The sequence below is a fragment of the Battus philenor genome, unplaced genomic scaffold, assembly GCF_028537555.1.
Source record: "Battus philenor isolate CCGP_79_NKW_IND1 unplaced genomic scaffold, ilBatPhil1.0.hap1 SCAF_8, whole genome shotgun sequence".
Classification (NCBI taxonomy): domain Eukaryota; kingdom Metazoa; phylum Arthropoda; class Insecta; order Lepidoptera; family Papilionidae; genus Battus; species Battus philenor.
In genome coordinates this window covers 7,309,441-7,329,973 of record NW_027181748.1, presented here as the reverse complement: position 1 = coordinate 7,329,973, position 20,533 = coordinate 7,309,441, and the positions used below count along the sequence as shown (strand labels likewise).

The window sequence follows — 20,533 nt, the reverse complement described above, 5'->3', positions numbered from 1 at the left end:
TAGGTACTTCGCCAATATTATTTTAAAATGGTTTATTACAACAAGGTTAGTAATTTTACGAAGATTCTTTTTTGTAGATAGTTACAATATATATATATATATATATATATATATATATATATATATATATATATATATATATATATATATATATATATAAATGTCTATATTTTTAAGAACCGCTACCAGACATGCATAAACATAAATTAGTTTTCCAATAATTAGTTTTCTTAATCTTGCAGTGTATAAAATAGCACAACATGGTCTTTAGACGCAGCTAAGCTATAAATAAAAATAACATAGTAATATTACAATTTTATAAAATATTTTTTCCTTTGCTAACGAGCCAAGTCTCTTAATACGGGCACTTGCGTATATAAATGTATGTAAAGGGAGGCTCCAGTGACTAGTTTATAAACAAAAACATTATAAAAGAATAAATTAAGAATGATACCACTGTTTCATATGATTATATATGGCGTAAGTGACGGGAAGTACTCTAATCAAATCCTCTTACATAACCTTAATAAGTTAAATGACAATTTTGTCGTATACATAAAGTAGAATGCTATTAGTGATTGACAGCATAACATAATGCAGAATATATTTCTTGTACACACTTTGAGTATGTAAATAAAATAAGACCAGACGCAATAACCACTGTGCACACTATATACTACTTTGTGTAATATTATTCAAAGAGAAATAGGCATGGGCGTATCAGACAATTTGGCAACGCGGCGCTTCACTTCGGCGGTAAAACGTATTTTATTGCTATAGTTAGAGTCTAAGATGTAACTTAGATCGTACCGTAGTCCCTTATTAAATCTTTTTTATTATTGTATCCAGACATTTTAAAAAGAAAATATTATTTATTTAAAAACTTAAAATGAAAACATTACAAATCGAGTTAGGTTATGGAAAAATAAACTAAAAAGTGTGTGCATGGAATTTTTTGACATAAGTAAATATAATTATATAAATTTAATTAACCGTTACAATGTTTTTACATTTGTAGAGAAAAACATTCACCCGAAGATAAAAAGGCTCTTAGTAAAGGTACCTATTCGATATCCAATGCTTTTGAAATGCAAAATCATTTATTTAGATCACCGCAAATGTTCCACAGAGATGGTTTCATTATCACTGTAATTTTACAAGCAAAATTTACTTATTAATACTTATGTAAATCTTTTACTATACTAAGTCGTCATCAACCTTTCAACCGTAGGATTATTACTGTTGAACCTTTGCTACTACTTCAAATTTCAAATAGGACCGATGCGATCTGCATCCGGAGTCTTCCGATGACCTTACCAAGGTTGTTTGGTTGCCGATCTCTGTTCTCCACTTGTGAACGTTTAGGCCCCAGCGGCCATACTTGCTATTCCGCTGAACTATGTCGAACACTTTCATTAGCATTTGGATCTACTCATTCTTGATTCGATCTCAAAGAGAAATCCCAAGCATATCCTACTTCATAACTCGGCGAGCTTACCAATGAGGTCCGTAGTGAGTACAACGGCGAAATTAATTCTGTAGGCATTCTCTACCCGTTAATCTCTTGGGTGGTTTGACAATGTTGTTAGATTACGTAACCTGAATACGAGTATATTGCTTTCGACTTCAGTTAGTGATATCCTTGACATATAGACGCTCGTCTACAGACTCATTATTTGTAAAACATTTATTCCTTCTTTTATCTATAGTATAATAATAAAAATAACATTTCTATGATAAATAATGAAGAATTAAAAAAAGTAACTCACCAATCCGTAATATAAGCCAAATACGGATAGACTTACCTTCAGAAATTGTATAACATTACTAGCTAATCCCATCCATCCCTAAGCAATTGAATATTTCTATTTAAATATTTAGACTATCATTGCAATGATTCATAACTCAATTTATTCATTGTTTGAGGTACTTTAGTTAATCCAATATCACGATATACTCAAACTGTGCTTTCCTAGAGACATAAGCAAGTTTAAAAGATTTGTAAAGCGAGTCAGATAAGGATAAATTTTTTTTATTAAAATTATACTGTCTATAAAAATCTTTATAAATGTATCCCTTTAATTACAAAAGTGTTTCCATCAAACATTGAAACAAAAGATTGAATCATCTTTAGAAAATTTGAATTGTTTTACTTTAAAAGACTGTCGCAAAAGAGAAAATAAAAGAATTCAACAAAAAAAACATTAGCGGCCGGCTTTGTGAAACAATTGGGAAGTGTAGAAAATAAAAGCCACTTCTCTTTCTATTTAACTGTCATTTTAGCGTATTTGTTATTCCTTTCATAAGACTCGGAGCGTGCTGAGAGAAAAATTGCATTTTAAAAATTTATTCAGATAAGTGGCGAGGCTGAAGTGTAAAGCTCAGCGAGTTTTCCATCACCTCCAGCGTTTAAGTGTAAACTTTATAATACGTAAATAGGTATACACGAGTTTAATAACTAATGATCGGCCTATAATACGGCAGTTCGATATGTTATAATTCTACGAACATCAAATCAGTAGTAATTAACATTTAATTCGACTTTTTTCATACAAGTTTTAAAATAAAAATAAAAACTAACAAACTGTAAATCTATCTTGTATTATTGACCGATACATTAAAATTTGTTTTATCTATTACACACACTTCTTTTAAGGTGCCGATAAACGCCGCTTCTTTTAAGCGATATTTATTTTTTCGGTCTACCTTGGTGGGGGCCTATCCTCGTCGCATCTATCGGCTCGCGGTCACCACTCGAGAGCTTGGTCCCTGCACTCGTGCCCACCGACACGTCTCGCGCCCGAATAATCCGACTCTTGCCTTGCAGTAAGAGAAAAAACTGAATGCCTAGCTGACAGCTAATACCTCCTAAAGGAAAACCTTGAAGTCGAAAGGCATCCCGGGAGCCCTTACTAGATTCAATAGATCCGGCCTCTCTTATGTAGCAGCCCGAGCCGAGGCTCCACCGGTAACCCTTGAGCCTCGCAAGCCCTGAGCTTTAAGGCTCTGCTGACCGCCATCTCAAACTCGAGGAATATCATTACCTGCTGTCCCGTATTTCCGCGCAATGAATTGATTGCCAGTTTCCGTTGCAAGAAAGGACAGAGTATTCAATAAATCCGGGATCTGCAAATGTCATTTGAGCAACAATGAGAGTCTGGTCAACAAAAAAATCGAGAACCTTTCGGCGCCATCGACCATCGATGGCACGAGCGGTGTCCACTGCAACATCTGACGAGCAATTCTTCAAGCTACGTCAGTAATTTTGGTTCAATGTCGATGTACATAGTCTGATAAATTTGTAAGTACATAGGTTCGTATAAAGAGTAATTATAACTGATTGGGTTTATAAAAGTTTATTGTTTCAGACATGCAAAATTAAAGGCTGAATACTATTAAACGAATGCCCGCCCTACTTATCTGCTTCTAATACGTATAGTGAGTGACAGCGGAAGTTTTTGCCCGTATTTTTTATAATCAAAATAAAATATTAACTTCAATATATATAAGCAATCGTACTTGCCTCTAGGCATATTATACGACACGGTATTATATTTCATATCACACTTAAAGCTGAGAGTTATCAGAGAGTTTATAATTTCAAACTAATGGTAGGGCATTGAACACCAAATAAATGTTATAACCCGATGAAAAAATGCCTCAAATCATCATGCGGTCTAAATCGGCTGATAGAGTAGGTAGTGGCTAACCACAGATTAATGAAAAAAATCTGATACGTATTTTAAAATGTTGCCATTCCTAAGTGAATTAATTTTATATAACCTGATGTTCTATAACTATTGCTAGTAATTTTGAGCTTTATTTTTATTCACTTTCAATTTATTTTGAAAAATAACTATAAACAAAACACAAATACAAGTTATATTGGTTAATTTTGAAAGAAAATAATACTTTTGCATACTATTAAGTTGAAATGATTATTATATCTAACTTTTATCAACCGTATTGAGATACAATGTATATGACAGACTTTTTTTCATTAATTTTGTGGGATTAACCACAGACCTGCCTTGACAGCCGATTTGTGCTCAATGTTGATTGATAGGACATCCAGTATAACTGTTAGTGACTTGTGGAACTTCAAAAATAAAACAAAGTCTAATTGAACGTCAATATTTAATTTAACAATCTCGCATTAACATACACTCAGAACGCCAGACGTATTTGATTTGAAAATTAGTTTAATCAGAGTCATCGTCAATGAGAACTCTTGTTTTTCTTCTTTTAGATGTCAGAACTATATCGTCATCGTTGTCACTATCGTCTGTAATGCAAAATATTTTTTTAATACAATGAAAACCAATGCAGTGCAATTAAAAACGTCGGTGTTACTATAGAAATCATACCAGTATCGTGTTTAGGAATATTACTTAAAATATCTTCTGTGTCAGGTTCATCCAATTGCAATGTTTTCTTAGCAAAAGACAAGATGTCTTCATCGCTATTTGAATCGTCTTCTTTTGCAACTTCTTTTTCTTCGTCTTCTTCGATTTTCTGTAACTTCTCCCTTCCGCTTTCATCTTCATCGTCACTTCTACTACGTTTACGTTTACTTTCATTTCTACTACCACTCTTTTTAATATTACTTTCTTTGTTAGTATCGCGTAATTTTCGCAAGCTATCAAATAGGTCATCGTCATCACTCGATTCTTCGTTCTCTTCTCTTAGCTCTGTTTCGGGTTCCGGCATAACACTTTTAGATATTTCAAGATCTTCAATTATAAGTTCTTTGTTAATAGCTTTCATTATTATTTCGCGGCGTTTTCTAATCGTCTCATAGTGAAGATGACTTGGTATTCTCCAATATGTTTCCTGAAACATAATAACGGTTACAATTAAAGAGCAAAACTGGTTAAAACAAAAGGTTCCCCATAATAATTGGAATTTCGGTTATATTTATACAACGGGCCTATCACTAGAATTATGTTTATACTTTATGTTGCGAAAGGTTTCACGAAATACTCCCAACCTCTGAATAAATATCTAAGTAGACAAACAAATATTTGAACCGTTATGAAATCGTGGGTGGGCGAGGGTTGGCAAGATTCTTGGTAAAATTAAATAATTTGACATACTTCTATCATTGCTACTAAATAATATAAATTTTTTTTGAGATGTAAACAAATCTGACCGAAGATGGGGGATTTTCAAAATAACCTATTTATAGCCAATTAACAAAAATATACCTATAATTTAACTTTGTTCCATGGTACTTCTTATACCACCTCTGATTCGTAATTTAAATCCTATATTATTTCATTTACCTTACCAATAAATAAATAACTACTTTTACAGATTTACCGATGAATTTATCCATTAAATTTTTCAGAAGGATTTGATTTAAAAAATGTAATATAAGGAATTTCTTTATATTTCTAAACTGAATAATAAAAACTGACAGAATGAAGTATATTAGAATAAAAATAGAAAAATTTCCTGTACCTGTTCGTCCGCTGGAGGTAAAACACCGACTCCCTTTAACACATTGTGAAACATTACATTCTCCATAGCCTTCACAGAGTCCTCTGAGATCGGCACAAGAGGAGTGCCTTCTGCTGTTGAATCGTAGCCCTCCGCCTCTTGATCCAAAGCGACTTCTTCGAGATTCTCCGCCAGCCATTTTAAAGCCTCGCTTAAACCTGTTCATTATTTGCTTTTTAATATAGAAATCTTTCAGATCAGGGGCGAATAAACAACGATCCGCTTTAAATTTTTATGCAGCCCTCTGAGTGTTTTTACACTTTACATATATTCTCCTGCTAATGTAAAGTTTTTGTAACGTTATGTTAATAATAAAAATACAATTTGAAATACTGAAAAAGTGTAATTTTAGCTCACCCGAAAATTAGGAAACTTGGATTGGTCCCTTAACAAAAGGTGGCTCACCCCTGTTTCAGAGTATACTGTCGCCGTTTTTAAAATTTTCGTATAAGATTTCTATGTAACAAGCTATTGTATTATACACTATAAAAATAAGCATATACAGAAGACATTATTTTATCGACAATGATACTTTAAAGACACAATTTTATTTAATACATTTTTCTTATTTTTTTTTTATTAATACTGCCAACTGCAAGTTATAGATAGGCCTTCTCGAAAGATCGCAGGAATAACCGATCTAAAGCTGCCTTCATCTAGCGATTTCCCAGGACTTTAACTATGCCGTCGGTCTACCTTGTCGTGGTGGTCGTGGTGGTGGTGGAGGTCGTGGTCGCCACTCGAAAACATTTCGGCCCCGACGGGCATAGGTTGCACAAGCAATGTGCCCCACCGCCACTTCAAAAGAGCAATTCTTCAAGGTTACAGTAGACCTTAGTTCTATCTCCATGTACATACCCACTTATAAATTCACACATTCGTTGATTATATACTGATTGTCTTGGCTTTATTTATGAAATCATAATAATGGAAAAAATTAAATTTACTAGTTACATTAAGTTTAAAGACGCAATCATAATTACACGACTTCTTATTAATGAAGCGCCGATAGCTACGTAAAAAGTCCAAAAGTTATTTTTTATGTTAAAAATATATATCTAATACAAATTCAGGTGTAAAGTGGTATTCACTTTAAAAAGGTACGTAACAATAGAAACCTTGTCTGCCCGTCAGTTTGTTACGTACAGAAAACTAGTTCGTGTTCATATTTTCGCCACGCGAACATAAAGTGTAACCACATCCCGTCACGTTTGGGACACAATAAGATAATACGCTCAGTTTAAATGTAAATGCCGGTTCTTCACTCTGCCTGTGGTTTTCACATCTCTTTGACATATAAATAACAGTCTCATGAATCTGCATGTAATTCTAGTTTGTGTATTCTAGCAGTATTATTATTATTTATTCGAGTATTGTAATATTATATTTATCGAGTAGAGCTAAACAGAAGTTTATAATAATACATGTAATACAATCCCATATAAAATTGCATGTTTCGAGACTGTAAGATTACTGTATACCTCGATATTTTACAATATAACTAGATATTTTATAGAAAACTAAATTAAAATTCACTTATAGTTTTAGCATTAAGGATTTTAGAACGAAGATACTTTAAAATGTTAGTTTCCCCAGTGGCACGACGATATGCTATTATCTAATGATTTCTAAAGTGATTCAGGTGAACCTGTAAGATCCATAAAAGATTCTACGAGGTCTATATTAGCGTGATAAAAATATTTGAGGTTCAATATTCGTAAGCGAACTGCTTTTTTAAAATAAAATGTTGCTCGAATTCATCTACGTAGGCAGATAATATTTTAAGTAGTTCAGTGACTGTTACTTATAAAAACTTGCATATTCAGTACGACGTATCGAGCTGTTTAAAAGGTCTAATCTTTACATTTTTGTCGAAGTTTAAAAATGTGATTAAAATATGGGTTCAAGGGTCCAGCGGCACTAAACAAATTTTGAAAGTGATCTATAAAAAAAATCTGGGAACCTGTGCAAAGATGCAAAGACGCGAGATTGCATAAAAAATGGTCAAACCTAAGAGAAATTATAGAGTTAAGAACAGTTTTAGATCTAAATTTATGAAATTAATATCATCATTAATATATCAATTAAGATCACTTACCACTATCAACAGCTTGCACTAACAATTTAGCGATCTCTCTTGCACTCAGTTCAATGATCTTTGTTGGCTTTTTAGTATTTGCTACTGACTTCCTTTTATCTGCTCTTTTAGTTCTGTTAACTTTTGGAGGAGCTAGTCTTCTATTGTTAGTGTCAGAACCACTTTCATCTGATGATTCCGAACTTGAAGAGTTTCCTGTATTAACAAATAATCTCTTTGGTACTTTTGTCATGTTCATGCAAACAAATTATTTATTTAAACCAAACTCCATTACGCTTATTTGCACGTTGTTACCTTTATGACTATTTAATATTTTAAATTTCAGATATTTTTTCGCTTAACCGATTTCAATTTATTAAATATTTATTTTATAAATATTTATAACGCTATATAATTTTTTTTTATTATAAAATTATTATTATATAAATTTTTATAACGCTCAAAGGTTTTAGAAACACGGGCAATACCGGAAAACTGCTCAAAGTCTAAATGTGTCATCAAGTTAAGAAATATTCCTAACTTTTTCATATTTTACAATTCTTAAAATATAGATAAGTAAGAAAGATACATTCACATAACTATTGTTTTTTAATTCTTATCATTTCAAACCCCGTGTAATATAGTCATCAATCGTTGATACAGTTACCAATCAAGTATAGTGCTTCCGAAACCGCTCTAGGGCGTAGCATAGGAAAGCGCGGCCAAAAACAAGAGCCGAGTGATGGAACGACCAGGCCGATACTCCCCCTTCTCCCGTCTGAATGCGCGCATACCTAAGGCGCGGTACAGCTGTTTCGGTAGCAGTATAACGAAAATATTGGTCGCAAAATTAGTGAATTGAAAACCTTTTCATCAGATAATACTCGTTTTTAAATGAAATATATTAAACCTAATATCAAATTATCTTTGTATTAATAAACTCACCATCAGAATCATTTGTATCTTCGTCTCTATTCTTTTTGGATTTGCTTTCTTTCTTTTTCCTACATTGTTTTTTGTCTTGTATGAGATCTAAATGCAAAAGGCGCTCCACCAAGCTGCCTCTTGGTCGTTTACGAGGCATACGAGAAATTATTTCTCCCATAGGATCTAAAAAATATAAACAATTGTCTGTAGTATTTTACAATGAGATCATCATCATTTTAAATGTGGAACTTCTACGGCTCGACACAAGTCTTTCCCATAGATTTCTTATAGGAAAAACCGCATCCAGGTCTCCATCCAGCGTTTTTCGAAGATGTTAAAGTCTTCTATCCACCTTGTGGGTAAACGTCGTACGCAGACATGTACACATTGTTATATATAATTGTGTTTTTATGTATCATTTCAACATGTATTTATTATTATGTTAAAGTATTATAAATAAACAGTGTATTATCAGTGATCTGCAAAATGTCGTCCACTGCTGGGCATAGGTCTCTCTCTCTACAAATTTTCAATAAGACAATGTAATTTGTATGTAAAACTATTTCTATCCCCCTTTAGTCAATTACCGCTATATTTTCCTTTTATTTACATAGTTATAAGGAACAAATCGCCATTCAAAAAAAACGGCTCTTAATCTTCATCTTTTATTTCAAATGACGTAATTTATAAATGGTTATTTATTTAGTTAAAAAAATCTTAGAATGCGTGCTCCACATTAAATCAATTTTATAATAAACTTTATTTCATTTTGAATATATAACTAAACTGTTTATAATTAAGAATAATGCTCGCTTAACTAAAAGGCCAAAATCTCATAACTAACACTCCCTCGAGCTTGTTATTACGTCGCGGTGTGATAAAGATAATTTACGGTTCGCATACATAGTCAATTAAGGAGCGATAATTCAAATTTATAATAAAGCTTGTTCAGCGTATTAACTAACCATAGAGGCTTGTTCGACATTGTACCTAAAATTATATTGCGCCCAGATGGTTTGGACACGTCTTTGGACGATCGTGTTCTACGGAAACTTTCCAAAATGGTTCTTGATGCCAAACCCTCCTTCTGCCTGTTCTACGGCCACAAAGGGTAAGATAAAACTATAGTCAGTAATTGCACTTAAAAAAATTGTTCAAAAGACATGTAACTACTGACTACGCTATATATCGTGATTGTTTAAGAGAAGCTTTGCTTGCCTAAGTTAAAATTTAAAGTAAATAAAAAAAATTTTTAGTCATCCTTGTGTAATCTAGATGTTCTTAACGTCAAAATAATTCTACCACCCGTTCGGACGCAAAATGCCTCAAAGTCGAGAAAAACAGGAGAAAGAAACTTGGCGCGGCTATATATTTTTTAAAGAATATAAAATTACATTTTCAATGAACATTGAAATAGCCCACAAGCGAGAACACACTAAGATGTGAATTTTCTATCAAGTCATTTCTATTGTAGTACCACACAACCGCTTTTGACATTTTTTTTAAATATAACAATAGAAAATTTCTGGACCTTATCTGGAATCCTTTTGTAAAAGCGTGTACTTGGTGACTTATATATTTAATGTCTTATTTTTTGTTATTTTATGGTTACTTTTTTAATCTACCGTATTTAACAAGGGCAAAAGTTTTTAGTAACACTGTCTACAAACAATTGATCCGGCTAATTCGGCTAATATGTTTATCAAATTTTAATTAACGCACGATTAAGTCACTTATGAAAAAAAATAGCTAAAACAATACTTTTATTTTTACAAAGTCGTACAGTCAATTAAAACATCTATATCTGTCAAATATTTGACGCCAATCGTAACCAACAAAGGCGTGTCAAAAGAGAGTCGAGACAAACGAAAAAAAATAGTGTAACTTTGTTTCTTGAAGAATTATTTATAAATTGAAGTACATTTTTTTTTCTTTTGTCCTGGGACAGGCTTATGATAGTACAAAGTCTATTTAGGCACCTTGTTTTTGATAAATAATTAGTATCTACATTTTAGTATCTTTAATGCAGCTTTGGAAATGTCAGATGCGTAGAAAATAAATTTCGCTAAAAAACATTCCCACTCTTTCGAAAAATTGCTAATTAAACACCAGTATTGTTTTTTCTTTTAAACGGCTCTTTTGGATCACAAAGTGAGTAGTGAGCGTCTACCGGCTGAAAAAGAGAGGGAGATAGTAAAGAATATAAAAGAAGGAAATACCTGATGAATCGCCGAACTCTTTCCAAAGTTCTGTCAACATCGCGTCCTCTTCTTCAGTGAATTCCTTGGAAACTCTTTCTGTGTGCCTCTCTTTGTTGCTCTTTTTCGTAGGCGCCTTAAATATCAGGCCCAATTCCTTTAATTTCTTAATAACGCTCCGCCTTGTTCGCCTTTGATCGATCAAATTCTCAAGAATCCAATCAATCACATCTGTAAAAAAATTTCAGTAGAAAATATACCAACCTTTTATACACGTTATATACGATCCATGAAAAGCATATAAAAGGAGTAATAATATAATCTAACATGGATTATATTATTACTCCTTTTATATGCTTTTCACACTCCTTTTATATCCTATTATTATAAGTATTTATATAACAAAAACAATTCATTAGTAATACGAAAATTCAATCCATAAGTACAAAACATATATACAAATTGAAATTGGACATAAAAACAATTTTGTAACGTTTAATTGCTATTTAATAACGAGTGTGAACATTTATTACGGAATAGACGAAAAATTTTACTAGAAGCGACTATTTTTTGGTTTCTCAAGTTGCTTTTATAATTTTTGATAACCATCTACACAAAAAATTAAGATTGCGTTGAAATTTTAATGCACACTATCATGTAAAATATTTTTTTTTTTATAAAAACGTCCTGAAAAAAAAACTGGAATTAAAACGTGTTTGTAGTTTAGTGTTATTAAATTCTTATTGCTGAACCGCGTTATTTCAAAATCGTATAAAAAAGAGTTGAGTCTAAATAATGCATTTTGTTAAGTATTATAAACTACGAAAGATTTTGTGACAAAATCATTTATGTAAAATCTGACTTTTGAAATATAAATACTCGGTACTTACTACTAGGTGAGATATGGTGAAACAACAATATTTATAAATTGCTATAGTGTTATCGAAACCGCTGCACGCCCTCCCCTCCTAGGAAGCGCAAGCTTGCAATTGCAATTTGTCCTGCTTTTAGGCATGTGTGACGTCATATAAATAAAGAAATGGGATTATAAACAACTAAAGTAATAAAAAGAATGTGTTCGGACGAGTCATCTGGGACTGCAATCGCTTAAAATAAAATCACCGTAACAAAGCTGTCTGTCATTAGCGTATCATGGGACGAAACTATGCTGTGTTCGCCCGACAGTTAATACCAGAAATTGCACTACTTACTTATTGATAGGTAAAGGTGCGTTTACATGTCATCCAAAAAGTATGCAAATAAAATACATCAGTCTACATCTGACGTTTACAGACGCGTACTACTTTATCCAGCTCTTAGATTGATTAACTATTCCATTTTACATTTTATTCTACGATAATGGATTTTTGGACTGATTTACGTTTTATTTTTTCTATGTATACCCGCGAATTTAAAACCGAAGGCTTTTTATACCAGTTAACCGTTTTGGCGGTGTAGAGAAAATTAATGAAGGTAGGTGAAATAAGCTAACATAAAAAATAAAGAAAAAATATATGTGAGTGGGAACATAACAACGAAGATGAAAAAACACCTCATAAATATTGTAATTACTGCTTTTATAATGACTACGTATATAAAAGTTTTTACGAATACTTTTACAAATAATAAAATCAAATTATCATGATGATTCCATCAGTTTGGAAATATGGAATATGAAAATAAAACTGAAATTTCATAATTAATTTGAGCAACCAAGAAATCGTTAGTAAATCACAAGGATGAAAGTTTGTATTATATTAATATTTTCGCTTCCGCGTCTTTAAAAATTTTTTCGACTGTAAACTCTTCTTTAAATTTACTTACAATTGAAGTCTACTTCGATCATCCGTCGCATTCACTTGTGTACAAAAAATCGATTTTAATAGCGCTAAAAGCCTCTGTTTAGCGAATACAGTATAAGTTGGCGGCCAATAAGGTTTTGAAAAACATTAGAACCTTTTTTGACCAAGTATGGATTTAGGTCAATTTGAGTCTTTCGCAATCTAAGGGATTAGGCAATTATACCACATAAAGTTACAGTATCTCCATGAAAGTTCATACCTTTATCAGTCACAGGGTTGGTCTGGTTCTCCATAAACAGGGTGCGTAATTCCTCTTCTTGCTCTTCAGTCCAGACGCCTTTACCCAACTTGTCCCTGTGAACAACGATCTTCAATTAAGTAATTATAAAGACTTTTTACAACAATTCCTCGCATACTACTTGTTTAATTCAAAGAATTATATTTAGTGTTTACATGAACTTATTTTGTACCACATAAAATTTGGATTACTGAGTTCGTTCGTATATTTTTTTTACTGAAGAGACAAACAGCGTTTAGTTTGTCATGGTTGCATTTTCAATAGTTTTTTTTTTTTTGTAAACTGGCATTGAAGTGTAAAAAAATATTATATTCATATAGATTATTAATACATAAAAATTATCTGCAATAGCAAAAATAAGTACATGACATTAATATAAAACAAATCTTTGTTTATGATCCTTTTAAAACGATAAACTAAAATTTACCAGTGTTCAAACGCCCTTGTACATTGTCCTTGTACGTGTTATTTCTCTTTAAAAATGTATATCAACACGTCACCTTATTTCAAACTTTATTGAGAGGGCCTATGGGAATTTAAATAATATTTTCGAGTCGCGTCTTAATATTTTTATCAATATATCACTGACTACCAAACAAACCTATTAATTAACAAATTGGTTTAAATGATACAAAAATAACAAGGACGAAGTAAAAGAGTAGAGAGCCATTAGAATAAACGGTTACTTTGGTGGACTTACTTTTGGTCGTTGTAAAGGTCGTAGCCGTGTTCTATTTCGATCGCGTCCTTAGATGACTTCCAGAACAAAAGTTCGATGAAAACTTTTGTATTTTTCGACGCGATCGCGGCGAACTTTCTAAAGATGAACAGCCCAAACTTTTCCAACTCCTGTTTGAACGGAGATCATTTGAAATTCTACGAAAACCAAACTTTATAACAACCTATTGAATCTAGGACTATCTTTAAACAACAACCTGTCTGGGATATTTTACTAGAAGAGAAAATAGAGCGCTTTTTGCAACTATAAATAATATATCAATTATTTTAAACATTACCGATTCATACAGGGCCATCCTTATATTAAAATAGCAACAAGCAGGCAACATGGCACGCAGAACAGAATGGCCACAGGTTCCAACCGGTCTTATAGAAAATCTATGGAGTATGCTTATGTCCAGCCTTACGGCTGAGATGATGTTTGGTACTTGGTGATAAATTACTAATAAATACTTCACTTAGGTTATCAATTTTGGATAATAAATTTCGGAAAAGTGTCAAATTTTTGGACTAATCATGAAACTGTGCCACTAAAGTAAAAAAAATAATACAAATATAAGGCCCGAAAAATCTTAGTTTGTTAGAAAGGTATTCTAGAAAAAAAAATGAAATTAAATATATACCATAATGATATTCTTTGTTTGAAAGAAAAAAGTTTATCCATGAAAGAAACAAAAAGTACATGTCATCAATATTAATGAAGCGATCAAGAGTTTCCGTAATATTATAATATGTAGAATATTATTTTTAATAATTTATGGTTTAGATTACATTTTACGTTTTCAGGCCTCGGTGTTTTTCTGGTTTTTCTGTATAAAAGGCGCCCCCGTCTAACACTTTGGTGTGTCAAAGAAAAATTCTTTCAATTTTCGTTTTCAATAACACATGTTACTTTTTCCTATAAGCATCAACGTTTGTACTCGCAGCAAAAGTAATAAACCGCGACGATTGACCCGTTTAGTTACAAATACATTTGTTAAGAAAGTGGTAAAACAGTGTTTAATATGAACTTGAACATTGTTTTTTGCGGTGCACGTCTATCCTCCAAAATTGTTCCAAATCATATGTTTTCGTTCATAAATTTTACACCGACAAATCGTACAATTTATTCAACAAAAGCCTGTGAAAGTAGATATAACTCAATTTGTATTATTTAGTTACATTTATGTGTTGAATTTTTTTAAATCAACAGAGTATTTCCTATCTCTTTCTGCCACCAGTTAGTATAACACTTTATACGGTGCATTTATATTTTGATTCTCACGACACTTTCTTCTAATTTTACGAAAATGATATCTTACCAAAAATGTTACAATATCGACTGACTTTTAACTCTTTAGGAAAATAAATGTTTCACATGTTACACTTACCTTTAAATGCGGCATAGGGTTATGGAAAATCTTCTGAAAAGTTAAGAAAAGTGAAGCCTGGAACATCATCGAGGGTCTTTTGCAATCCCAAGCGATTCGGTGTAGCATTTTGATAATGCAGTGGTTTACGTGCGGCGTGTTATTTTCATAGCGTTCTAACAGATACGCACAAGCACTTACTACTCGTGGATTGCAGAACCTACAATTAGATGACACAACAAATAAAACTAAAATAATCTGAGATTACGCTTAAAAACGACAAAAGCCGTAGTCCTGGAAGAAAACGAAGACCAAGTGTACGTAAATTGTCTTCATCCTTTCGCAACCTGTAGCAGATGATTACGAGAAAAAATTGTTGATGGTACATAGACGAAAAAAAATTTACAACGTTTTAGTTTACAAACATCTTTTTCTTGGTCCACATTATTTACAGCAAACTTAAGCAAAACCACCGCCAAAATAAAACTATGGCTTTATCAAAGCTTGTTTTGCACACGTTAACTGCCCATTGTTTATAATTCTACCTTTTCCATACTATGGTTGTCTGTAAGAGATTGCCTTGTGTGATAAGACCACCCATTGTACTTTTTTGTATATTATTATCAAACTATCTAATTGTATCCTAGCGTGTACAATAAAGAATATTAAATAAATAAAACTGTTATCTTAGTCATCTATAATAAATGTAGTAATTTTATCACAGAAGTAATTCAGCATCACAATGTCTTTTAGCATAATATTTAATGGAATCAGGCGTTACCTTGCGAAAGTCCATCCTAAGGAAGAAAAGGACCAATATTTAGCCACTTCCGCACATGCAGTGGTAGTCGTGCAACAAAGTGCCTCTGTGTTTAGCAGTAATCGGTGTAACATAACTCCTGAAGATGCCCCGTGGAGGGGTGAAACACGTGTTAAGTGGTTTGGCGGTGGTGGTTGTGTGATTCGCATTGTTTGCCGCATACGCATTTGTCGGCGGGCTGGCGGGCGGTGCACTTTGTTGCACGGCTACCACTGCATGTGCAGCATAATATTTTTTTTTATATTTAGAGTCAATTTCTTTAAGCTATATTAAAAGAAGGCGCGTTCATTAAAAATCCCACAACAAGCGGATTTTTTTATTCCATAGAGACAGGTGACCTAATCTTAAGCTAACCAACGCCGTTTACAAAATTATACAATATTCGAAGTGCCAGTGTAAATACAGTACGGTCTATTTTATTATAAAATTATGTATTATATTAATAAATTAAATATAATACATTACCTTTGCACAAAGTCTTGGAAATCAAAGTCAGTCTCCACAACAGCTGTTGAAGTGATATCTTCTTCTTCATCTTAAAACAATGTGAAAAAATGTATACTCAGAATAAACAGGACGATCATATTAATTTAAAACCTTTAGTTTATATTAACTTAATTTTTTTTTCAATGTTTTTACAGTTAAGTGTCTTTAATAAGGTACGCATACTATACAAAAATTGAAGCCGAGTAATTGAGGAGTGAACTCAAATCTAATCCATCGAGCTAGTTTCCTATTTATTTCATTTCATCACCGATAGCATAGCATAGACCACCCTCAAAAATCAACGTCCGTGAATATCGAAATGTAATTAAAAGATATATTCAAATAAGTAAATTTGAATTAATTAAAACTATTAAAAATTAAATTAAAAATAATTTAATTTTCAATAGTAATTAAAACCTAAAAATTATTTAATATAAAAATAAGTGTATCATAACGATTAATATTTACTTATACGGTATGTTGTTGTGTGTGTGAAGATTATTTGTATGTGATTAAGCGTATAAAATGTTGCACAGAATCACAACCAATCACAGCTTAGTGTCTTCATAATTTTCCTTTACCCGCCAATTTCAGACTTTTAGATCACACTTATTTAAAGTTAGTTGGTAATCGTGTCTCATTATTCGCAGTATTATATGAACTATATCGTAAAATTTTCAACGGGCACGATCTATATTTACTATTACTATGTCATACTATTTCACTTCCCTAAGAACTGAGACAAGTTTAGAGATTCAGCGACGAACCTTCTAGACTAAAGAGACACTCGAATAAGATAATACATTTATAACTCCGGTCACGTTTGGGACTAAATAAATCTGACGACGGAGTTGCTTAAAAAGCTGTTTTTACAAACGATATTTATCAACGAGTCTACCTTTAAGTGACAATATAGTAACACTCGGAGTTTTCTGAGAAATCGTAGACTTGATAACTGGATACCGTGAGATATTTCAAATTTACTTATCTGCAATTAAATTACGATGTAGATGCGAAACTCATTATTAACTTTCAATATAAATCATTTCAATCTGTTGAAATTAAGGAATAATCACTAACAAAATATATAAATTTACTTAATATTTTACGACTTAAGATATAGAAGCAAATAAAATAAATGATAATTTTACCTTCTTCGTTTTCTAAATCTTCTTCGGAGTTTTCCTCTTTTTCTATTACATCTATAAATAAATAAGTCACAATAATTAATAATCAAAAGAATTTTTTATTGTATTAATAATATTTTTAACTGAATTTAAAATTATATACTACTATAATACCGTTAAGGTCGTCGCCCAAATCCGTATTGTAAATGGTTTCCAGCATGTCGAGCTCTTCGTCTTCGGAGATTCCGTTTAAACCGAAGATTCCTTCCTCCGGCCACACCTCTCTGCGTACACCGTCCGACACTTACTAATGCGTTTCATTAAACTATTCGTATATTATTTCTTTTAGTATTTATAGTAATGTTGTCTATAGTTTGCGTTAAAGGCAATCAAATATCATTAAAAATTAATCAATACAAAACGTCAGGCGACGCATCTGAAAAAGATTTTTTTAAATTTATTAGCTCGTGGATTTCGGATCCGCGAGCCCTGTGTCCGAAAAAACTGTAAAAGCCAAAATGGGTAACATCCAGCACCAATCAAATATGCCAGCAATTATCATTAATTGCAGGCGTAGTCAGATAGAGATAGGTAGCTCACGAGCTAAAGACAAGAAAGATATATATCTTTGCAAAAGATAAAATATAATCACTCTAGCTCGCATGTGTATCAAATATATCTCTATATCTTTATCCTTAAGAGTCAATTTTCGTGATTAGTTACGACTCGTTCAGAGTTAGAAAGAAAGAGATGGGCTTATATAGCAATTTACACGTAAAAAAGAGACATAGGTATTGCATGATTGTATTAAAAATGTAAACTGTGTGTGTCAAGTATGAAGGAAAATCATTGGCTCTGATGGATTCCGTTATTTCAATTTCACACGTTTTATTCCGCCTTACCGAGTTCTAAATCTGAGCTGAAAGAGCCAAACATATAAAGGATATATTTTTAGTCTTGCTGCTTTATTCTCTCTCTGAGCCGTACTGAACCTAATGAGTTAAAGATATAAAAGAGTGATATATATCCCAAGATCGATAAGATATAAATCACTCTTTTTTTGCCAGGGATATCTTTTGTCCATCCCTATAGTCAGGCCGCTTGACTAATCAAATTTTAACTAATAAGTAAGTCAAATGACAGTGGCCATTTGAGTGCATACTTCCAACTTAAAAATAAACAACTTTTGCTGACCTAGATATTGGATGTATTTTGAAATTTAGCGGATATGAGATTCTATTGTTTTAGGAACAGATGGGTATCGATAAGGGCGTAGGGAAAGGCCCTGTACCTGTCTGCACTCGACGGCGAGTTCGACTTGATCGCGCGTACCGCGAACATTACCTAATATTAACTGCATCATAGTGTTCTAACAATATACACGTCATCTGTGTAGTATAATTAGTACAAGTGTAAAAGGACACTACAATATGTAAAATTCGATCTCCATAAAGTTGGACAACAAATTGATTTTATTGATCCAACATAAAAGTTTCACACTAAATGACAAAAGGTTGTTAATAATAAGATGATTAAATATTTTTGGTAAAATATTTTTTCAGCATTTCACTGCGCAAGCGCCGAGTCCATCGCGTAGAGAGTAGGTTAAAGTATTCGGGGCTTAACGACCATGCGGTTTTACCTCTTCTTTTGTATTTTTAAGCTCATTTCATTAACCTGTAGGGCTAATTAAATTTAAAACCTTGTTAAAAAATGTATGTTTAACTAATTTAAAGTACTTGACTATCAGTAGGCTTTAGTTTTACATATATATAATAACATATATGAAAAAAATGTCTGTATGCCAGGATAAATCTCGACGTCGTGTTTTTAGCCGTACCCATTGTCTCTCAGATGTAACAATGTCCCTAGCTTTCCGTAATCCGGTTTAATCATGTACGGCACTAACGAGAATTTATCTAGCATACATAAACAGGATCGATAATGGCCGGGTCAAGTTAGTACATAATAATACATAGACTATTATCATCTGTTCAACTAGCTAGTTGTTAGCGTTAAATAAAAATATAGATTATAAACAAAAAATAAAATTAAAAACCATGGCTACTAATCCGATATATATAAACAGAATGATTTTTTATAGGTGTAAAAGGGAGGTAAATGTATAGCTCATTTACTCAATCAATGTATAGTACTTACTATCAATGGTGAATGGTTCAAGAAATAATAAACAAAATTTAAAAAAGCAATCGGCTTATTAAATGAACTATTGTTTGCTATCGATTCCTGCAGACTTTGTACAGTCAAAGTTATAGGCTTGCCGCATTCCATTAAAAATATTTCATACTTCGCACTGATCTCTTTGTACAGGATAATTGGATATAGATAAATATATAAAAGCTTAGACTCTTTTTGCTGACAAATACGCTATATATTCATCACTTTAAAGTTTATACACCTATAATGTTATACAAAAAAATAGATCCCAATTTTTCTTGGTCACGACATATCTTGAGAATGACTTTAGTGCTTTTACTCACCTTTTTCATGCTTTCTAATACTCTGTAGAAAGTTATTATTAAAAAAAATAACGTTGCGGTAAATTTCGATTTTTTTTTAGAAAATATGATGACTATTGAAACTTTGGGCCTTTGCATTTGGGCCTATATCTCGGTGCAGTGCTACTATATTGCTACCAAGCACTATATTCGCTTACATAGCACACTCATTTAATACAATTACCTAGCAGCTCTGAAGGTTCCCACAGCTTCCTCGTATTTGAAATTTCGCATTAATTTTTGTATCTTTTTCATACAATCTTCCCTGTGAAAGAAAATATTAACTTAACAAAAAAACAATTTCACATATTGTACCACTAGAGAACCTAAAATGACGTGACGTATATAGACCTCTCACAAGGTGTATGAGGTCCAGTCATGGTTGCGTGAAGTCAGTGGACTCAGGCAGGGCAAAACTGGTCATCTTTAGGAGAGACCTATGCTTTACACAGGGAGTCTATAGGCTGACATAATGTTGGTGATGGTGATTAGAAATTTTTATGTATCTTTAACAAGACGAACAATTTCAATGTTTTATTACTACTATTAATACGAATGCAGGGTAGTTACATATTTAGTTCCTAAAAAATTGTTTTATTTTTTTGTTATATTTTTTCTTTCCTCTAAGTAACAGTTAATATTTACTATATTCGTTTAATAGAGTTAATATCAGAAAATACACAATGTATT

At 32.3% G+C, this 20,533-nt stretch overlaps 1 protein-coding gene across 1 annotated transcript in view; it reads right to left on the bottom strand.

Moving 5' to 3' along the window:
* Positions 1-4,135: 4,135 nt before the first annotated feature.
* timeout (circadian regulator timeout) overlaps positions 4,136-20,533 on the bottom strand; it is a 28,989-nt gene continuing 12,591 nt past the window's right edge. Inside the window, exons 10-22 of the mRNA XM_068775414.1 lie at positions 20,028-20,108; positions 17,499-17,608; positions 17,349-17,399; positions 16,177-16,246; positions 14,913-15,111; positions 13,505-13,653; positions 12,766-12,860; positions 10,726-10,935; positions 8,525-8,689; positions 7,601-7,795; positions 5,464-5,660; positions 4,368-4,833; positions 4,136-4,285 (exon numbers count right to left, since the gene is read on the bottom strand). Of these exons, the coding sequence (XP_068631515.1) occupies positions 4,203-4,285; positions 4,368-4,833; positions 5,464-5,660; positions 7,601-7,795; positions 8,525-8,689; positions 10,726-10,935; positions 12,766-12,860; positions 13,505-13,653; positions 14,913-15,111; positions 16,177-16,246; positions 17,349-17,399; positions 17,499-17,608; positions 20,028-20,108 (2,071 nt within the window). The 3' untranslated portion in view covers positions 4,136-4,202. The remainder of the gene's footprint in view (positions 4,286-4,367; positions 4,834-5,463; positions 5,661-7,600; positions 7,796-8,524; positions 8,690-10,725; positions 10,936-12,765; positions 12,861-13,504; positions 13,654-14,912; positions 15,112-16,176; positions 16,247-17,348; positions 17,400-17,498; positions 17,609-20,027; positions 20,109-20,533) is intronic.